The sequence below is a fragment of the Polypterus senegalus genome, chromosome 1 (genome assembly GCF_016835505.1).
Source record: "Polypterus senegalus isolate Bchr_013 chromosome 1, ASM1683550v1, whole genome shotgun sequence".
Classification (NCBI taxonomy): domain Eukaryota; kingdom Metazoa; phylum Chordata; class Cladistia; order Polypteriformes; family Polypteridae; genus Polypterus; species Polypterus senegalus.
In genome coordinates, this window is record NC_053154.1 from 148,804,349 (window position 1) to 148,824,293 (window position 19,945).

Genomic DNA, 19,945 nt, shown 5'->3' on the forward strand with positions numbered 1-19,945 from the left:
ACCACCATCCACACTTGCAGATCAACATTGTTACAAAGCATTTAAATAGAACAAAGCATAGGTCATAGGTGTCTGCCACCCAGTAAGCACAGAGTATAAAGTGTAAACAAATTCATGAAAATGATAAAAAAAAATCTGTATAAGAAAAACATCAGGGAAACAGTAGCAACTTTTGAGTATTAACAGCAGTTGTGTTACAGTCCTTCAGTATCATTTGTTACAGCCTCTTACAGACGCTGTTGCTTCACAGCCAGCACTGACGCACAGAGCTAATAAGCCCCTGAATCTTCAGTTGTGGGGTCTTATCTAATCCCTGGAGAAAAGCCTGATGATGGTGCTAGTCACTTGTCGACAGAGGGTCATGTCACCAAATGATACAATTCAGGATATCACAAGGGTGTTATGTGGGGTTAAAGACAAGAGGCAGTCAGTCCAAAAGTACCTGCACACCAACATTCATTCCTTAGTATGGTGTTATTTCAGTGCCACTATTCTGAGCACACGTAAAAAAATATTGCAAGTGCAAGTGTTGCATTTTGAGGAGAAATTTATTTTGAGCGTACAAAAGCTGAATTTGAGTGAACAAAATTCATTGCTGCGTGCAAAAAATGTATTTCAGTGTTTGCACTTATCCATATACACACACACAATAGCACCCCTCTCGCTCAGTTTTTTCATTTGCGCTTGCTCGCAATGTGTTGCTTGCGCTCACAACATTCTCTGCTGCAAGCGCTCAACTCTCTGTACACCGTTATAAGTGTGCCACAAAACCAACCAATCACAGACTTGGTTTCAAAAATTCTGATTGGCTCTTACGGTCTCCAATCAGCTCGCTAGCTGCTGCATTCCGGAAACAGTCCGAAATGTAGCTAAATCCAGCTAAACTCAATTAAACCCCAATTTGCGGATAATATCTTTAATTATTTTATTTTAAAATATATTATTTGTTAAGACTATCGTTGGTGTAGTATAATGTAGTTGCATTATACAACCATGCCAACTGACTGTTTCCGGAATGCAGCAGCTAGCGAGCTGATTGGAGACCGTAAGAGCCAATCAGAATTTTTGAAACCAAGTGGCACACTTATAACGGTGTACAGAGAGTTGAGCGCTCGCAGCACAGAATGTTGTGAGCGCAAGCAACACATTGCGAGCAAGCGCAAATGAAAAACTGAGCGAGAGGGGGTGCTATTGTGTGTGTGTATATGGATAAGCGCAAACACTGAAATACATTTTTTGCACGCAGCAATGAATTTTGTTCACTCAAATTCAGCTTTTGTACGCTCAAAATAAATTTCTCTTCAAAATGCAACACTTGCACTTGCAATCTTTTTTTACGTGCGCTCAATATTTTTTTACGTGTGCTCAGAATAGTGGCACTGAAATAACGCCATACCTTAGGACATTTGTGGCAACACCAGCTATGTGTGGCATGCCATTACCCAGCATAAAGGCTAGGACATTAGAAAGGTGTGAGCAGACAGCATCTGACAGGTTATCTTGCTCTAAGGCCAGCACCATGAAGTCTATCCCTCACTGTACTGTCACTGATTGTGCCTGCCGGTAGTTCCAATAGCACTGTAGACAGATCTGCAGTAGTCTTTCGATGGATGTCAATCCAGTTCTGTTGTGATTCCACAAGTGTGACCAGATCTTGTACAGTTATCTGTCCTGCTGTAACTTTGCCTGCATTTAGGACACTGTGAATTGACTTAAACCATAATCCCTGTTCCTTATTTCTAGTGACATGCGAAGCATAACAGAGTCCATAGAAACTGTCTAAATGCTGCCTTTGTTGTGCTGTGTCCTACATTTTGAATTATTCCTTTTTTAAAGGTAACCTAATTAAGCATTGTTCCACCTAGCCTTTGTTGGATAAAAGTAAATCTAATGAGATTTTGTGGGTTTGGAAATTTGCAATACTTCATATGGGAGGTATTTCTACAATAAAGAAAATGAAAATTATAAAATAAAAATGCAACCTCTTTTTTGCAATTTTATTTTCAAAGTTTATGTGTAAGACTGCAGCAAAAATTAAAAATAAAATGAAATAACCCCATTTGCCATTTCATTTTCAGTTTGAACAGAAATGAAGCTGCAAAAATGAAAAGTAAAACACATTTCCACTTTGCATTTTCATTGTCAAGTTCTCAATGTGCAAATTGGATGGATGAGACTTTGTACCTCAATTTCCCATACTTCTTTGTGCTTTGTAGGTGTAGAGCTTATCTACAAACATCACCCTGAACTCCCACTTCTTTTATTTTGATGCCCAACCTCTCATGTGGCACCCTACCAAATGCTTTCTGAAAGTCCAAATAAATCATATGCTTCATTTTGATCATATTCTTTTGTTGGTTCCTCATGGAATTCCAGTATGTTAATAAAACATGACCTCCCTCATCTGAATCCATGCTGGCTGTTCAGTAAAACTCCTGTACTTGCTATGTGTTGCTCAATCTTATCCTTAACACTAGAATCCCTAAAACCTAAGAAAAAGGTCATAATCCTGGGCCACCTTAAATTCCTTTGCACCTCTTCATTAGCATCTTTGTTTTGAAATGTGTCAATCAGCACAAGCAGCAAGCAGCAAGCAGCCTGCTATGACATCCTCCACCAAGGCAGTTAAATTTCTCCCAGCTCGTCTCTTTATCTGAGTGTGAGGTGCCTTGAGTTGTATTGGGTAAATAATATATTGTTATTTGGAATACTTGCATTTCATGTGTGTTCCGTGGCTACAACGATCTGGGTAAATGTTGGATGACAGGAAATGTGAGGCAAGAAATGTTGAACACATAACTAAAACACAAACCTTTTCCATTTTCTACTAATAATTGGCAAAATGCGGACGTGAAGTGTATAATGCGTGAAGTCCAAATATCAAATAAATACTTTCAGAAAAGGTACAGGTATAACAAAACAAGTGCACTTTTATCCAGGAATATAACTGAAGAAAAAAAATTTGGTTAAGGTACAGTGCTGACATGTCCACTTGGCTGGTGCAAAGGTAAGAAATGCTGTCTCATAATCAAGAGGTTGTGGGTTCAATTTCGGGTCTTTCCTGCTTTTACCGTTTTGAGTAGTGAGCTGCTCTTATTGTTACTATTATAGAATAAAAACATACATTTGATTTGAGATTTGAAAAAGAGAACAGAAGCCCTCCCCGCAAGAAACGTCCAGTCACACATAGGAACAACTGAACCAGGTGTAAAGACGAAAGATGGCACCATTTGGATGCAGCAAGAGGTTAGGCATCATTCTGCCAGTGAATCTGCCACACACGTGTCCTTCAACCAAACAGCAGGGCCTACAGAGCTCGCTGAGGTATCGTGCAAAGTTCTGTTTGCGATTATGTTTTCTGATGGCCTTTATATGAAAAACATTTATATGTTACTTATATAAAAGACACATTGAATGTTGTTTACCTATATTTATTTACTTATCTTATCTAGCGTAAAGTCACAGGTAGACTGCAAAGCTTCCTGTGTTTGATTGACATAGGCATGCATGCAAAAGTTGGTGTCAAATTGCAAATATCTACAATAAGAAAAAGGTTTCATAAATTAGACATGTTTTGCGAAGTGTGCCAAAAGAAGGCCTTTTCTGCCCTAAAAGAACATTAGACTAAAGACCAGGCCTTCTGGAACAATGTGCTCTGGACAAATGAATCAATGATAGAATTGCTTAGCCATAATAACAGTTGACATGTTTGGTGTAAACCAAAGACAGCATTTTAGGAGAAAAACCTGTGAAGCATGGTAGTGGAAATGTTATGGTTTGGGGTTGCTTTGCTACCTCAGGGCATGTGCAACTTGCAGTCTTTGAGTCAACTATGAATTATGCATCATATCAAAGTATGCTTGAGGAGAATGCAAGTCCATCTGTCTGAAAGTTAAAGTTGAACCAGAAATGGACGTGACACATCCTCCAAGGAATGGCTGAAAATGCAGAAATGCAAGGTTATGGAATGGCCTAGTCAAAGCCCTGATTTGAATCCCACTTAAATGTTGTGGGTGTTTGAAACTGGCAATACATGCAAAAAAAAAAAAACACAAACATCTTGCAACAGAAGGAATTTTGCATGGTCAAAAATTTCATCGAGTCAATGTTAATGACTGGTGGGTAGTTACATAAAACACCTACAAGAAGTAATTTCTTTTAAAGGGGCAATACCAGCTTCTGAGGTCAAGGGCATACTTACTTTTTCCCCAGTAGACCAAAACATCTGTTGATACTTTTCTCACTTAAATAAGTAAAAGGGCAAATTTTCCTTGTGTTTTTATTCAGGTATAGCACGTTTACCTGTAGGCACTGTCTGTATTGAGATAAAATATTTAAATGTTCAGATATATTGAAAAGGACAGTAATTTCCATGTGCTGTTCTTACTTTTTCACATGCCTGTATAATGTTTGATTTGAGTGGCCACTAGAGGGTGCACCTTTCTTTTTTGATCCCATATCTTTGGTGGGATTACAGCAAATAACTGCATATTTTAAAAAGTGCATTTACACATACAGTACTTTGTTTAATCAATTGTCAAACACTATAAAATATATAAGCTACTCTACAATTGGGCCTACTGATATTATGATCAAGTTTCACTTCAGAACATGTAAGGTCTGGGAAAGGCAATGTGATCTCAGTCATCAGTAAAAAGGTCTTACTATAATGTGAGCAATGAAAGCCCTGAGCATCCTTAACTGAAAAAAGCTACTACCATGGAACAATAATCTAAGACACTATTATGTATGAAACAGAAAAAACTGTACCAAATATCAATGATAGGAAGACTGTTGCCCAGTAGTTAAGGAGAGGAACTAAAAGTCAGAAGTCTCCAGGTTTAATTCATTCTCTCTACTTACTTTTTTTTAATTCATTCACTGATTAAAGACTTAAACACAGAAACGTGGAATTTGTTAAAGTAGCTATTTGACATGCTGATTTTTATCTTTTCTCTGTGCTGTAAAAATGATCCATTTATTGCTGCCTTATCAATCACCATGAATGTGTCCAAAGGATAAACATTTGAAAATATTGGAAATGATCTCAATGTATCTTCATTAGGCTGTCAAACATGTATCTTCATAACGTAGCAATGTTTTTATATTCAAGAATAAACATAATTTACTGTTTATTCTCATTGTGGCTACACTTATTGCACAACGTGATCTTAGGGAGTCTATCAATTAAGTACAAAGCAGGAACCCACATATGGTGCCAGTCCATTGCAAGACATGCATACTCAACGCTGTACCAATAATTATAATTCCTGTTAGTCTTTGGCATATGGAGAAAGACAGAATTCACAGTTAAGCAAGATCAAAATAAATTCTGTATTGACAGTGCACAGGATCAGACCTGAACCAAACACTGAACCAGATAGGCAATAGCGCAAACCACTATGCCTATCTATTATAGTTTACATTAGTCAACCCTGACTTTTCTAAAGAATTGCTAAATATGTAACATTGTTGATAACAAATGGTTAAAAAATGTGATTGTGTTACAAAATTCCTATTTTTTTCCCATTAATTCCATCTACTTCCTGTGACAAGTTCTATGCAGCTTAAGCAGAGGACCTTTAGTCATGAGGTATGCTAGATTTGGTAATTGCAGTCACCGATCTTGTGGCTTCACCATGTCAATTTACATACTTTTGGACCAAAAATCAGCCCATGTCACATTTACTGAATAAACATGATCTACCAGCACAGTTGTGTTTGCCCCTTGCTATTTGAAGGGTTAACAGCTGTGGCGAGTTCAGCAGTAATCTCATCATGGCATATATAGCATGAAACATCAGAGAGACGAGCCTCTCATCTGTATGTAATGTTGCCAGATGGAGCCAGCATTGTACTAAGGGTTAACAGCTGCAATGATCTGAGAGACAGTCCCAGCCTTTTTTCTTTTTTCCATTCTGTTATCATACATAAAACATAAGGCTTTGGAAAGATCAGCCTCTCTTCTGTTTGTGAGGTTCTAAATATACATATTCCTTAATCTTTGTCACAACGTTCTATGGACATTCATTGGTTGTCAACTCTCCTATGCACAGAACCCAGCCATTCTGACTTAAGAGAAAAGCAAACCTGTCTGATTTTATTGTAGCCAGCCACAGGCTAGTTTGTCTCAATTGTTAAGTATGTCACATTAGGTGACCGGCTTCATGGGAGTGCGGCACTAACTTCTTCCAACTTAAATGAAGGCTATGACTGAAAGCTGCTGGAAAGGATGTCTAATATGATATGGGATTTATAGAATAAAGGTAAAAAGATTGTAAGAGTGGCATGAAAATAACATAACTATAGAAAGAAAAGTTAACAAGTTAACTGTACTAAGTGGGGTCACAGATGTCAGCCAAGGGATCACTGAATCATAAAATGATTTGATAAAAGAAAATCTTTAAAAGTTATCCAGAACTAGAAGATATCTAATCTTGATATGTCTGGGAATACATGTACCAACTGAAAGACATTAAGAAAAAAAAAACAGAAGTACCTACTTGTTGCTGCTGTGGTACTAAGTGTGGAGGTAGTAAGAGGAGGTGCTGGAGTTGTTGGGTATTTTTTAGGCCTGAATTTATACTGACCAATGAAGCCATCAGCGGTTAGACTCAAGTCAGAGAGAAACTGAATAAGCAGCTCATTCCCTTCAGAAATGATAGGCCTGTTAAAAAAAGAGAGAAAATTAACAAAAAGGATAACCTTATAAAACAAAACAGAACAGAAATGGACAAGGTCAGGTATTTCCATTTCTTAAAGAATGAAAAAAATGAACTAGTAGATGTTGTTTACTTTGAGCAGGGCTTGTCTGTCAGCCTCCAAGACTTTCAAAGTCACTGTAGCCACACACTTGATAAGCAGACCCCGGGGACATGTGTTGTTTTCAGTTATAAATTGTGACCCAAAAATTCAGCTTATATGCCTAGGGAAATTTGGTGCATGTCCTAATTTGTGAAGGTTAAAAAGTGAGTATTCTTGTAACAGAGCATCCTGCTCAGACAGTGAAAAAATAAAGGTAGCAGTGATTAGTTATTTATTAAATTAAATGATGCAAATTGTATTTTAGTTATCTTTTTTAAAGGCAAAAGCTATGTTTTTTTTATTTTAAGAATACCCATCTGACAGGTAATATGAGGAAATGAACTGTAACTCTAAAGAACTGTAACAATCCTTCGTCCCCCTAACACAAAAACCAGTAGGAGCCCTGTATCTACTGTTTTTAATAGCTCAACCTGTGTCTATAATAATCTCAATCTTTATTTTAAAGCATACCTTTCATAGCACAAACTCAGATGTGTCACAATGAAATTCACACTACATTTCTAAATGGGTATAAAACTGAACAGAAGCGACATTCAGATTTGTTAACCAACTGGTGTTTACTTCTTTGTAATATCCTTTCAAGTAATTACTATGAAAACAGCATCTGAAAGTAATTAACATTAATCAATCTTTTATTGTCAGCATTATTTCAAAGAATTTTAAACTGACTATGAATGAAAAATGTTATACATTGTCTTTAACATTATATGCAATCACAAAGTACTGTAAAAAGCAATTAGAAATAACTTTTTTTATTTTATATAGCGCCTTTAATTTTTGTAAAGTGTGTTTTATACCACCATTATCAATGACAGTATTAGAAAGCAAAACAACAGATTAGTTTTTAGTAGTTAAGAGTGTATTTTATAGTTTGTAATACTACCATGTGCTTTATAAAGCAGTAAGGAATAATTAAACCTTAATTTTGTATATATGCCTTTTTGCTTTTATAAATTTCCTTTAATATGATTACAAACAACATTTAAAATCAGACTCAGCTGATCAAGCTATAGTACATACTGCATTTTACAGTGTGCACTATCACCAGTTGATTTTAAAGCAATCACGAATAATACATACTTTTTATCTCATATTGCTCCTTTCATTTTATATAAAACAGTTTATAGGTTGCAGTATCATAAAGTGCTTCTGAAATCTTAAAAAAAATATTCAACAATATCTCAAAGCAAATACTTCAGAAAGGAGCCCATTTACTAACCCAGGAGGACTGTCGCCACAGTACTTTCCAATTCTTTTCGCATCATTGATTTCACCCCCGTTGAAAATAGCCACATAGTCATAACGGCAGTAGTTGTCTCTCTCCACGTCAAACTTTTCAAACTTGACTTCGATGATCTTGGACAGGTGAATGGAAAAGTCAGCCAATCAAATTGTATCTAATATTTTTTATTTACAATAATTTACACATTATGAAGTTCATGTTGCCATGCTATTTACGTTACCTGGCTTCTTGGAGCCACAATGTGCCAGGAACAGGTCACGCCAGCTGGATAGTCTCGGTCTGGCCAGTTAGGTGTCTTAAAGGTGCCAGAAGGTTTATCTAACCGGCCACCACAATACTGGTCACCTACAAATGCATGTTAAGTTTGAAAATATGCCTCAAAATACATATTTATTGTCTCTCTAAAGTTAAACAAATATTATGACTGATGATCAATTGAACAAACAGAAACATTCAAGAAAAATAGATGCAGTATGTAGTCAGTCAGTCACTTTACCTAATATAGCAATTCTCACAGCAAAAAAACCCCAACAATAACAAAGGTAAGGTACTAACTGAAAGAGATGTCACCAAAACAGGTACAGCCTGGCAAACCACCTCAGTCAATTTTGTTACCGTTGACCATTCTCCATGTGAACCCTCATCCCAAAAGAAAGTTTTGGCAGTTGCCCTATTTATTCTATTTCACACTCTATAAGATTTTAGCTATTAGCTAAGCACTAGACTCACATACAATATCAGGCTACCAAAGAGTCATCTGAGCTAACTATTCATTATTTGAGTTTCCCTGCAATCCCTTAAAATGCTAGTCCTAAGATAGGTGCTTATATATCATAGTTGGTACTTCACCCTCTACAAGTCATTGGAGATACTCAAAGCAGTGATGTCCCAACGCTCCAAGGACTTTATTTCCTGGTCACTTCATCGTCTGTGTGGAGTTCACATAATCTCCCCATGATTGTGTGTATTTTCTATCATATCCCAAAGATGTACATGTTTGGTTAAATGGTGAACGGTGATTGCAATTTGGACTAATATGAGTAAATATGTCATGCCATGGTGTGGAGTGCAGTTTTTTTGCCATGAACCCAATGCTCCCACACATAACTCTAGTTGTTCAAATGCCCTGTAATAGACTAATAAAGTTCAGATAATGGATAAAGTCTTGTCTGTTCATATTTTGAGCATCTTTATCATTTGCTTTTTCCATAAATTTTCATAAAAATCCAGTAAAACTAATGTCTTTATCAGTCATGCTTTCAGTGTTGCAACTTTAAAAAGTTATTTTAATCATTGTGTTTTTAGCATTTTTTGTATCACCCTTTTGATTATTGTGTTCCAGCACAAATGCTTTTTGGGGTTCCCAGGGCTATTTTGTTGTTGGCAACAACACCTATTGTTATCAATCATTGACAGGAAGTTATATGCAAGCAGCAGCATTCAAGCTTATGGATAGTTCTCTAATCACGGTCAGTAACTTGTTTTAGAAGAATAGCCAGGAATTTTTGTGTTTTTTACCTTGTTTTTGAGTTTGCATACTGAATTTTGTCGTTTTGCTTTCGTTTAGAAAATTCTGATATTAACCCGTTTCTGTAATGTTTACTTTCATCTCACAATTCTTTTTCATTAATTAAATACTGCCAATCTTCTATCTTCACTGTGGCAGCACACTATGTACCAAATCCACTTAACTGTGTTGCCTGCTGCTGCCTCTAAATACCATGCTATCCTATGTTTTGTCTTTCTCAGCTTTGGCATGGAGAGCCAATCATTGTGAAAGAAATTAGATTGATATATTTTTCATTATCTACAAACTTCAGTGGAAGTCTGATTCCACCTGATTCCATATTACTGTATGTGATCATACAAAAGCATACAGCAGTTACCTTTCTGAAAGCAATAAATTATATAAAAATTAATAAGATATTATGTGAATATTATGAAGTATACCATACATAGGATTAATGTACATATAATTCTATAAAATGTATTTTATATATTCATTTTTTATTTAGTGTTGTTTCTTTCTGTGTTCATTTACTTATTGCCATGCTTAAATGTTTTTTTCTATTAACCCTTCAATCCATCTGTTTTCTAAACCTCCAGTTTCATACACAGCATCACAGGGAAACAGGGCCAAGTTTTGCAGGAACAGAAACAAGGCAGGAACCAGTCCAGGATAGATTTCTAGTCAATCACAAAGTACATGTCTCTAGGACTCACATACAATCTAGGAAGTATGGTTTTTGGATTATGGGATGTTGTTCTGACAGAAATCAAGATAAATAGTATTATGAGAGAACATATGTTCAACTTGTGTCCAAGTTCTGGGAGGCAGTAACACTACCTTAATGCTTCACTGAAACAGCCATATTATTAATAGTAGTTATGCATTTACTAAGATTGGCACATTTAGTCATGAAGTTAATTTACAAGCTCTTATTCATATGCACTCCTTCAATATTTTTACCTTACATTTACCAAAAGTATGGTTGCAAGGATACCAATGCCATGAATATTTAGAATATTTACAGATCTCAAAAGAAGAAGATGTTACAAAAAAGAGTGACCAGTCCAGAAATAAACCCAGGTCCTTAATAGTTGCCAACTATGGTATAGTGCCATCATTTTTGTTAATTATCGACATATTTATTTATGTACCAATTAAATATTCTTTACTTTGCTGACTTATTTATGTTTACATGTATTTCTTTATAAAGGGATATGCATGACTATATTAAAATAAACATGCAAACAAAGTACAAATGAATGAATGAAAGTTCCCAAATTCGTTGTTTTAACTATTACTTTACTTTGTCCTTTTACTTTAACTATAAAGAGGTTTTTTTCTTTAATGGCAGCAACCAGAACAAGGAAGAAGAACCAGGCTTCTAAGCGTTATTCCATTTCAAAAAGGGACACTAAATGAAATAAAGAGGCATTACTTGTACAGCAATTGCATTGTATACTTACAGGAAAAATATGGAAGAAATTACTAAAGGTCTTATTATTATTTCCTCCCTTTATTTTTTTTATGATTTTGTTTCTTTTTTAATTATCTTTGCAAAGTTTCACATAGTACATGAGCTCCATCTCTTCTAGTTCCTTTGATATTCATGTTTGGCTTGCAGTTGAAAATCAACTTTCCAAGTCATGCTGAATTCAGTAGTAAGCACGAAAATTAACAATGTGCTTGCATTTCATCTGTGACCCAATGCATTTATGATATAATTTTTGCTCAAATTAGTAAGTAATATGCAAAACAAAACAACAAATACAAGTGTTTAAAAACAGCACAGTGCCTAAATATGTCATACCTTTCATCTTTTAAATGCAAGGTAAAATGCAAGCAGTCACTGTGATTTTCCTATACAAATTGAAGCTAAGGTCATCAACACTGCCTATAAAGTAAGAGTTAAGTGAGCCACAAAATACCATGGGTAGTTGTAGGAACCTTCAGGAAATCTACTGTGTAATAAAAAGCTAAGGTCTGTGTATCTGATCCCTTAGAGCAATCTGACTGGTCAGTTTGGCTTTGGTGTGATTGGACAGTTTGGCTTTGATAAAGTGAGTGAAAGAGGAAGTATGAGACACACATGGAGAAGTGAAGACATAGCAAGTATTCATACATTAGGGCAATTTAGAGACCCCAGTAAACAAGACAGGATTGATTTTTTTAGTGTCCACTTTGCACTTTCTGCTTCTGGCATACAACAAACAATTTCAACACTGAAAGAAGCATAGTAAAAAATGAAATCAAGACCTATAATGTTGAAAACACCGGGTCAAACTGAACAATTCCTTTATTTATATGGTATTCTGTTTTGGAAAAAGTATTTTTTACAGTCTGCCCAAATAATGCAAAAACAGAAGATGAATTTACATACAGTATACTGCTTCATCCATTACTATATAATTCTGTAAAACACCCATTATTTCTCTCAGTTGTCATTGCAGACTAAGTGGACAACGTTTTGCACTTCCACTCAAGTCATTTTGTCCTGGAAGTAAATGACTATTTAGCAAGTACACTGATGCAATTTCAAATTTGTTCCAGCTCACACTGTGACCTTAAAAAAAGATACATCCCTGACATGACACTGATGCTGAAAGAGTGTGTATATAACTGAAGAATTTACATCTGGCTTAATGAAGAATGAACAGAGAAAATCTAAGCTGTATAAAGTGCATAGTCATCTTTACTGTGTCTCAGTACTTGCCAGATGAGGACAATGGTGAGCCCACATAAACTTCCAAACTGATCTTTTTTACTTTATAGTTTTTAGAGACAGACACATAATTGAATTTAAATGTAAGCATTTATACCTTTAAGAAAGTTATCTACTTGCCTTTATTGTTTACTATGAGATCCTAACTGCTACATGATTCCAAAGTCAAAACAATAATACTACAAGACTTACTATATATGACCTCTTCTTTAATACAACAGTAATACAGCTTTAAGCAGTTATATGTTAATAGACCGTACCTCTCTCATTGGGTTGAGCAGCAGAGTAAGTGGCGATGAAGCCATTACCAGCTGTATTGGCATCAGAAACCATCTGAACCAGCATCTTGTTGGTACTGGCAACAATGGCACCAGGGCGGAAAGTTCCACAAAATCTGCCAAGCCGCTGTCCATTTGCATGGCCATTGTATACATCAACATAGTCATATCGACAGAGGCTGTCACTTTCCAGATCAATTAATTTAAATGAGAGAACCACAACTTTCCCTTCTGGAACCTACAAATAATGCAGAAAAATACTTATGAATGAGCTGCAATGTTCAAATACATATATATATATACTGTATATATAAAAATGTATTATTGATAGTAATTTCACATGTGATATAACTGAACCTGCTAAACCTTTAACAATTTTTCATTTTATTTTTAAACTTAATAGAATCCTCAACTGCATTCAATCAGTGGCTTATATCACACAGTGCATAGTAAATATCCCAAATCACTTTTATTATTGTAATATCCATCCATCCATTTTCCAACCCGCTGAATCCAAACACAGGGTCACGGTGGTCTGCTGGAGCCAATCCCAGCCAACACAGGGCACAAGGCAGGAACCAATCCTGGGCAGGGTGCCAACCCACCACAGGACACACACAAACACACCCACACACTAAGCATACACTAGGGCCAATTTAGAATCGCCAATCCACCTAACCAGCATGTCTTTGGACTGTGGGAGGAAACCGGAGCGCCCGGAGGAAACCCACACAGACACGGGGAGAACATGCAAACTCCACACAGGGAAGACCCGGGAAGCGAACCCGGGTCTTCTAACTGCGAGCAGCAGCGCTACCACTGCGCCACCATGCCGCCCTATTATTGTAATATAGATTCTAAAATTTTAAACACCTTATATTTTTATGTAGCTCTTTTTGCTGTAAATAGAACTCTTATTTTATGTTTCCAAGTGAACTATATCTTGCATGAATGTGAATAGGCAGCACATGCAATTTCCTACGGTGGTTATGCATCTCTGTCATTTAAGATTACATAGTCTTACATCCCTTGTGAACATTGTATGTTTTCCATTAGGAGTGTTCTTCAAGGAAGTCAATGCACAGATTATGCTAAACTTAATGAATAAATCTAGAATAATAACTCTTTTAAAAGGAAGAGGTGTGGAGAGTTGAGCTAATTAACTTGTGTTATTGTGGAATGTGGAATAAATATGTTTTGAGGCCTTACAGCTTAATGTGAGCTTGAAAGCTTAAGGATCACTTCAGGTTTGGATTCACCAAAAAAAAAAAAATCTCAACAATCTTGTTGGCAGACTGCTTTATGTGTTATATATTGCCATATAACTGCTTTTGACTGGCGGTCAGCCTCACATTTCAAAAGGTTTCTTTTTTCCAAGGCCAGCAATCAGCAGTCATATCTGAATCTGAACAATTGTATTTTACTTCTTTCCTCTCACTAGCATGTTAGAAATGTGGAAAAATAAACCTTAGGCTACTAACACATTGCAACCACAACAGTGTGGAACCTGCCAAGTATATTAAAAATGCACTCATAACCACTGGCTGACACTACACAAATGCTGGCATAATAAGAAATATGTGATTTAGAAACTTTGTCTGCATTGAATTAGTAAGTTGAGCTAGTCCAGTGGTGTAATGCCTAACCACAAGGCTGCAGGTTCAGATTACCAATATTGTGTCATTCTGAGCGAATCACCTAAACAGTCTATACTCTAAAAATATATAATGCAGTACGTTCAAGTAAATTGTTGATAAGTACTTTCAGAGCTGTAGCATTGAAAAAAGCTTGAATATTTTATTTAAAATATTCATATTCTTATTAAAGCCACTATCATAAATAATTGTGACAAAATGTAAATAGGTATGCAACATGACTTAAATATTGGATAGAGAAAGGGCTGAATAAGAAAAAAGTCTTGGAATAATACAAGATATATACTCACAATAAAGGTTCAACATTAAGATTTTCATTGACTGTGCATCACAGAGTGTTTACTATAAAGGGCATTAGACAAAATGAACATTAACACATAAATCCTAAAGGTGCTAATTAAAATGAATATCTGAAATGGTAAGAGAGAGACTTTAAACATCAATTTAAACAGCAATGTAAAATAATGACCAATAGAGCTTTCAGGTAGTGTTCACTATCAAATGTAATAAAATGTAAAGAATTAGTGTGCTTTTAATGTGCTATATAAAATAACGGTTCACTGTGCCTAAGATAGAGTTCTGCAAAAAAATGGCATGTATTGAGATAGTATGTGCAGTTAAAAATTTGCTAGTTTAATACCTTGTCTGTTTTTCATCATTGTTAACTGTTAGTTTTTAGCTACCCAGGTCCTTTGTAAGGTATTTTCCTTATACAAAAGTGGATTGCTAACTGTTTTTTTAACAGTTTTTTAACATTCAATAGAAAGTGCCAGCAACATGTCTAAAACCATTGCAAAGTTAATCACAAAACTTGAACATATTTGTCCCTGGGGGCAGAAAAGTTAATCTTGCAGCTGGCAGTCAGCTTCACTCAAGTAAGTCACATCCAGACACTCATCAAACTATCCACACAAAACAAGTCTTTGAAAGTTCAAAAGTTTAAACTATAGTAATAATTTCATTTTTTGTTGTGCATTATGGAAATTTAGTAACTAATATGTTTATCTTTTGCATACACCTTGAAAGACCATAATCAGCTGATAAAGGTGTGCTTGCTTTAGTAGTGAAATACCAAGCTCTGAAACATTACTCAACTATGGATCCATTCATGCATTTTCTTACTCATTCCAATGTAGGTATATAGAATGAGAGAAAGGGGTTAAGCTTGCACCATAAACCACAAATGCAAACCAGAGACTAACTTTTAACTTTTGTCCAGTCCAGCACATACTGCACAAACACACACTTCTGCACTGGGCTACTTTAAAGTGGCCTCTCAGTGTAACTTGCCAAGCTTTTGGATACTGAAAGAAAACAAAGTTCCAAGACAAAATCCTCATGGTAACAGAAAATATGCAAACACTATACTGTGATCAATTTAAGATTTGAACCTACCCTCTCTACAGCTGTGGATAATAATGCAAAACACTTAAGTAGTTATGCTGCAGACAAATTGTAATATTGCATAACCTCAAATTTAGGACACGCTAGGAAATAATTCACAAATACAAGACACAAATACTAAGGTGCTCCTTCTAATATTGTATTTAGTAATAAATTAGTGCATATTCTGTATGTAAGTGTAAACTGATTAGCAACATGGACAGGGGCTAATGACCTAAGTCAGAAAAAATAAGGCTTGGAAATTCAAACTCACTTCTGGCTGACTGTGTGACCCAATATACAATGGGTACTAACAGTAGTATATGCTAGGCCAACACAACATTGAATGACTGGGTTTAAATTCTGGCCCAATGACTGTATAAACCATGATGTTTGCAAATTCTTCCTGGCCCAGTATGTGTTTGGTTTGGCTTCTCTGGTTTTCCTCTCATATACCACAATAAAATTTACACTGACTGATGACTCTATATTGGCCCCAAGGCAGAGAGTGTAAACATGTCTGTTGCCTGCAATGGAATGGCCCTCTGTCCCAAGTCAGCCCATGTCTTGTGCCTGATGATGCCAGCAGAAGCATGAACACAACTGGAAAATGGATGGAAGGATTATCGATTTCAATTGTTTATACTTAAATTAACTCACCACTGCATACAGGCTAAGAGAACTTTTACAGATTTATAGATACATCAGGTCAACAGTAAAGCACATAATGATACAACATTTACACATATAAGCATACATTTATCTCAGTATATTTTGCTAAAATGTAATCAAAGGATGCTAATATATGTTACAACCAAACAAGCAAGGGCAATTGACAATAGAAGAGAACACAGTGGTATATTAAATGAAAACCTAATGACTGATATTGCTTTACTGAAACACAAAAACAGCAGTGTTACTAGATAAAATAAATAGCTCACACATTTTCATTTAATTTAATTATTTAATTTCTAATTAATTATTTTTGCTTGAAGTATATCATATGATTAAGAGACCAGTTAAAAATTATTTTGTAACTTTGAATTACATCCTGTGTATGAAACTATATAGAAATAAATCTTGTTTTTACAAGGGACTCTACCTTTCTATGTAGTACTTTGTTCAAGGATACGCTGACTATGTCACTGAAAAAGTATTATAACAGATAAAGACTGGAAAACAAAACCGAGAATATGAGTGGCATTAAGGAAATAGCGACATGTACACAGTAATACGGTTTGAACATACATGTGCAATTGTGTGTTTGTTACAGTGAACAGTCTCATATATTTATTATTTCTTCAGCTGAGTCATATACTATATACAGGATCATGAAAAAATTATATACTGCCCAGACAGGAATATTCTGCGTAAACAATTACTCTCTTCTAGGTGTTAAGGAGCCTCTTACTTGCAAATCATTAGCCATATCTTATAAAAGGCATCAAAAATCTGGAATGCATTTAAATAGAAATAAATATCCAAGGCTAATGCGATGGCACCTTTTAAAAAACTTATAAAAACTCACTTTTTTAATTTGGCTGTTTCATAATTCTTTTTTTCTCTGCTGGTTCTAATAAATAATAATATATGCTGTAATTTTATACACTTAAAAACTAGCACCTGTTAATAATCTCTGTGTCTCCCTGTTTTCTTTTCCAGTTTTCTGTGGTGGCACCTTATGCTAATAACCACTGATAAAAGTGCCCTGTAGCCACATTTCATGTTGGTTGGAATATGGATACTCTAATGTTTAATGAGACCAACTGCATTTAATGCTCTATGATGATGCATCATAACAACAATAAATTACTTTGTAAGATTCATTTCTGTAAAATGCTCAGTGGGGATTTTTGGCCATGGAACCCCTAGATGTTTATTTTTTCCAGTGTCCCCTGCAATCGGACCACAGCATCAGACTCTGTTGTTTACAACTCTAACCTGTAGAGATTAAAAAACTGAGTTTAGTTCATATCAATTTTGGCCATGCTCAAGGATTTGTTTGTTTCCATTATAAATTTGTTAATTTGTACTGTTTAGGTTTTGTATTTCTTTGTTACTTTTTTTTGTTTTCTCAATTATTTATTTCTGGTAATTGTAATTCTTTTGTTTTAACTCTTGTAAGCACTTTGAGCTACACTTTTTCTAGGATAACATGCTAAAGAAATGATGTTATATGCAGAACACTATGTCTTGACTGCCAGTTTCCTTACTGACTTCTGATTATAGAAAAAGCTAACAACTTTGAAGGTTACGATCTGTACTGCATGCCTGTTTTCAACCTTAATTTTCTTCTTAGTCTAAAATGATGAAAAACTCACAGGTTTGAATGTATTTAAGTACTGAGAGACCAATCTTCCTTGCAACAGACACTTTTACTTTCAATACTACCCATCATTAGTCTGGGTTTCGGATAGGATAACAAAGCATTACTATAAAAACAAAACCTTTTGTTTTTAATGGGCTCCTTTTGGCTGCTGAGCTAGAAATACTGGGGTAATTCTGCAGTGACCTTTAACTCACCATAGGGGTGTAGTATCTTCTATGACACTGACAAAGTGAAGCATGCAAGGAAACTGGTAATGGCATCCCACTAGCAGTCATAATAATAACACATTTTATATACTGAGTGCTTTTGTTATATATAAGCCTTTGATTTATAAAATATGGTCATGTTTTGCCTGATTAACAGAATTTGTAGAAAAGAAATATATAAATAAAATCTTGTACCTGGCAGGAAACACTGCTGTTTCCACAAATAATCTGATAAACATTTTGCTTTCATAACATTTGGAAATAATAATGCTTCTTTTTTAACAAACAACTTTCAAATGTTAATCTAAATTAAGATAGAATAAGAGTTAAAAAATATTTTTCTTATTTCTGTTAGAAGTACATAATTTGCATCTCCAGTGTTGTATAAGCATGAGGAAGGTGAAAATCTGACACTTCTCATCATGTGTAGACAGTGCCCAAGTGGCAATTAGCTTATAATGATATTGCCAAATATTATTATTATACATAAAATACGTTAATTACAGTTCTTCCTCAGTGTTGACATGTAGTTATGTATAAACTTTGTTATCATTTACTTTATAATGGAACAACATGAGAACATTTCATGTAATAAAGACAGTATTAATGTACAGGGCACCTTAAAAAGTAAATGATAAAGTTTATCTTAAAACGCTCATTTTGTTTCTTCAAATGCGAAACTGTATGCACATGTATGTGTTCAGTTGCCTCTGCACTGTTCAGCACATGTACAGCAAATACTCCTCCAATAACAATATGGCAAGCTAAGTGCAACTAAGTGCTCATTAAGGTTTATTTTGCACCCCACGCATCTTGGTTACCTTACTACACGGATAACTGTGATGCAATTTAACACAAAATATTTTAAGTATAATTGCTCACCGTGATCTTCCAAACGCATTTGGTGTTGGGAGGATACACTCCAGGAAAACCCTCACTGCCAATATATCCACTTTCTCCCGTTAGATTTCCTCCGCACGTGAAGACTGGTCTGGAATGAATCACACAAGACAGACATGCTGGCACGTGAGTAAAGGATCTGGGCTCCCCTGTCATATGTGGAACAATTGCTGTACCTAGTTAATGAATGTGCGCTTCAAACGTCAGGAAAAATACATCGCATACTCTACCGTAGGTGCCAGCGCAAAAGCTAGCACACTGTTGGGACTGGGCAGACGCTTCGGTCATTTAGGGGGACAAACGAGTCTTACCTTTGCCGTTGTTGCTGCGCCGTGGTCCGGGTACAGAAAAGCAACGGCAGCGGAGGCAAAAGCAGCAGCAGCGAGAGAATCCACTGGACGGGAGCCGTCATCGCCGCCGAGACAGTCAAGAAGCAGCCACGCAAGCTTGAAACAAGGATGATGGCACTGAATCTCCAGACGGAACGCACACAAGCGCGAGAACTAACAGACAACAAAAAGCCGACTGGTGCCCTCAGTACTAACTTCCCTGAGAGGCTTCTGAACTGCGTGCGGCGCAATATGAATATAGCGTTTGTTCAGAGGGTAGAGGAGGAGGAGGAGGAGGAAACCGGTAGCAATCAAGCAGCTACCTCCCCTTTCAAAAAAAAGCACCACAGGGAAAAAGTCTCGGTCAGGAAAGGAGGGATCACAAAAAAGTCCATCAGTTCACTCGTATACAGTTTCATTGACAATGTTAAGAAAAATTTAAAACTACTTCTTCTCTCTCAAAAATCAATATTGAGAAATATTAAATAGTACTGGTTTTATCTACAGTATATACTCCCCGTAGATTTGAAATGTTTAGACAATTATTTGAACCATTTTTTAATCATCT

The 19,945-nt window shown here is 35.8% G+C and overlaps 1 protein-coding gene across 1 annotated transcript in view; it reads right to left on the reverse strand.

The window, feature by feature from the left end:
* Positions 1–19,652, reverse strand: part of pcolce2b (procollagen C-endopeptidase enhancer 2b) — a 38,956-nt gene extending 19,304 nt beyond the window's left edge. The window contains exons 1-6 of the mRNA XM_039760477.1: positions 19,360–19,652; positions 19,031–19,139; positions 12,558–12,813; positions 8,289–8,413; positions 8,045–8,181; positions 6,504–6,667 (exon numbers count right to left, since the gene is read on the reverse strand). Coding sequence (XP_039616411.1) covers positions 6,504–6,667; positions 8,045–8,181; positions 8,289–8,413; positions 12,558–12,813; positions 19,031–19,139; positions 19,360–19,460 — 892 coding nt within the window. The 5' untranslated portion in view covers positions 19,461–19,652. The remainder of the gene's footprint in view (positions 1–6,503; positions 6,668–8,044; positions 8,182–8,288; positions 8,414–12,557; positions 12,814–19,030; positions 19,140–19,359) is intronic.
* Between the last annotated feature and the right edge of the window lie 293 nt (positions 19,653–19,945).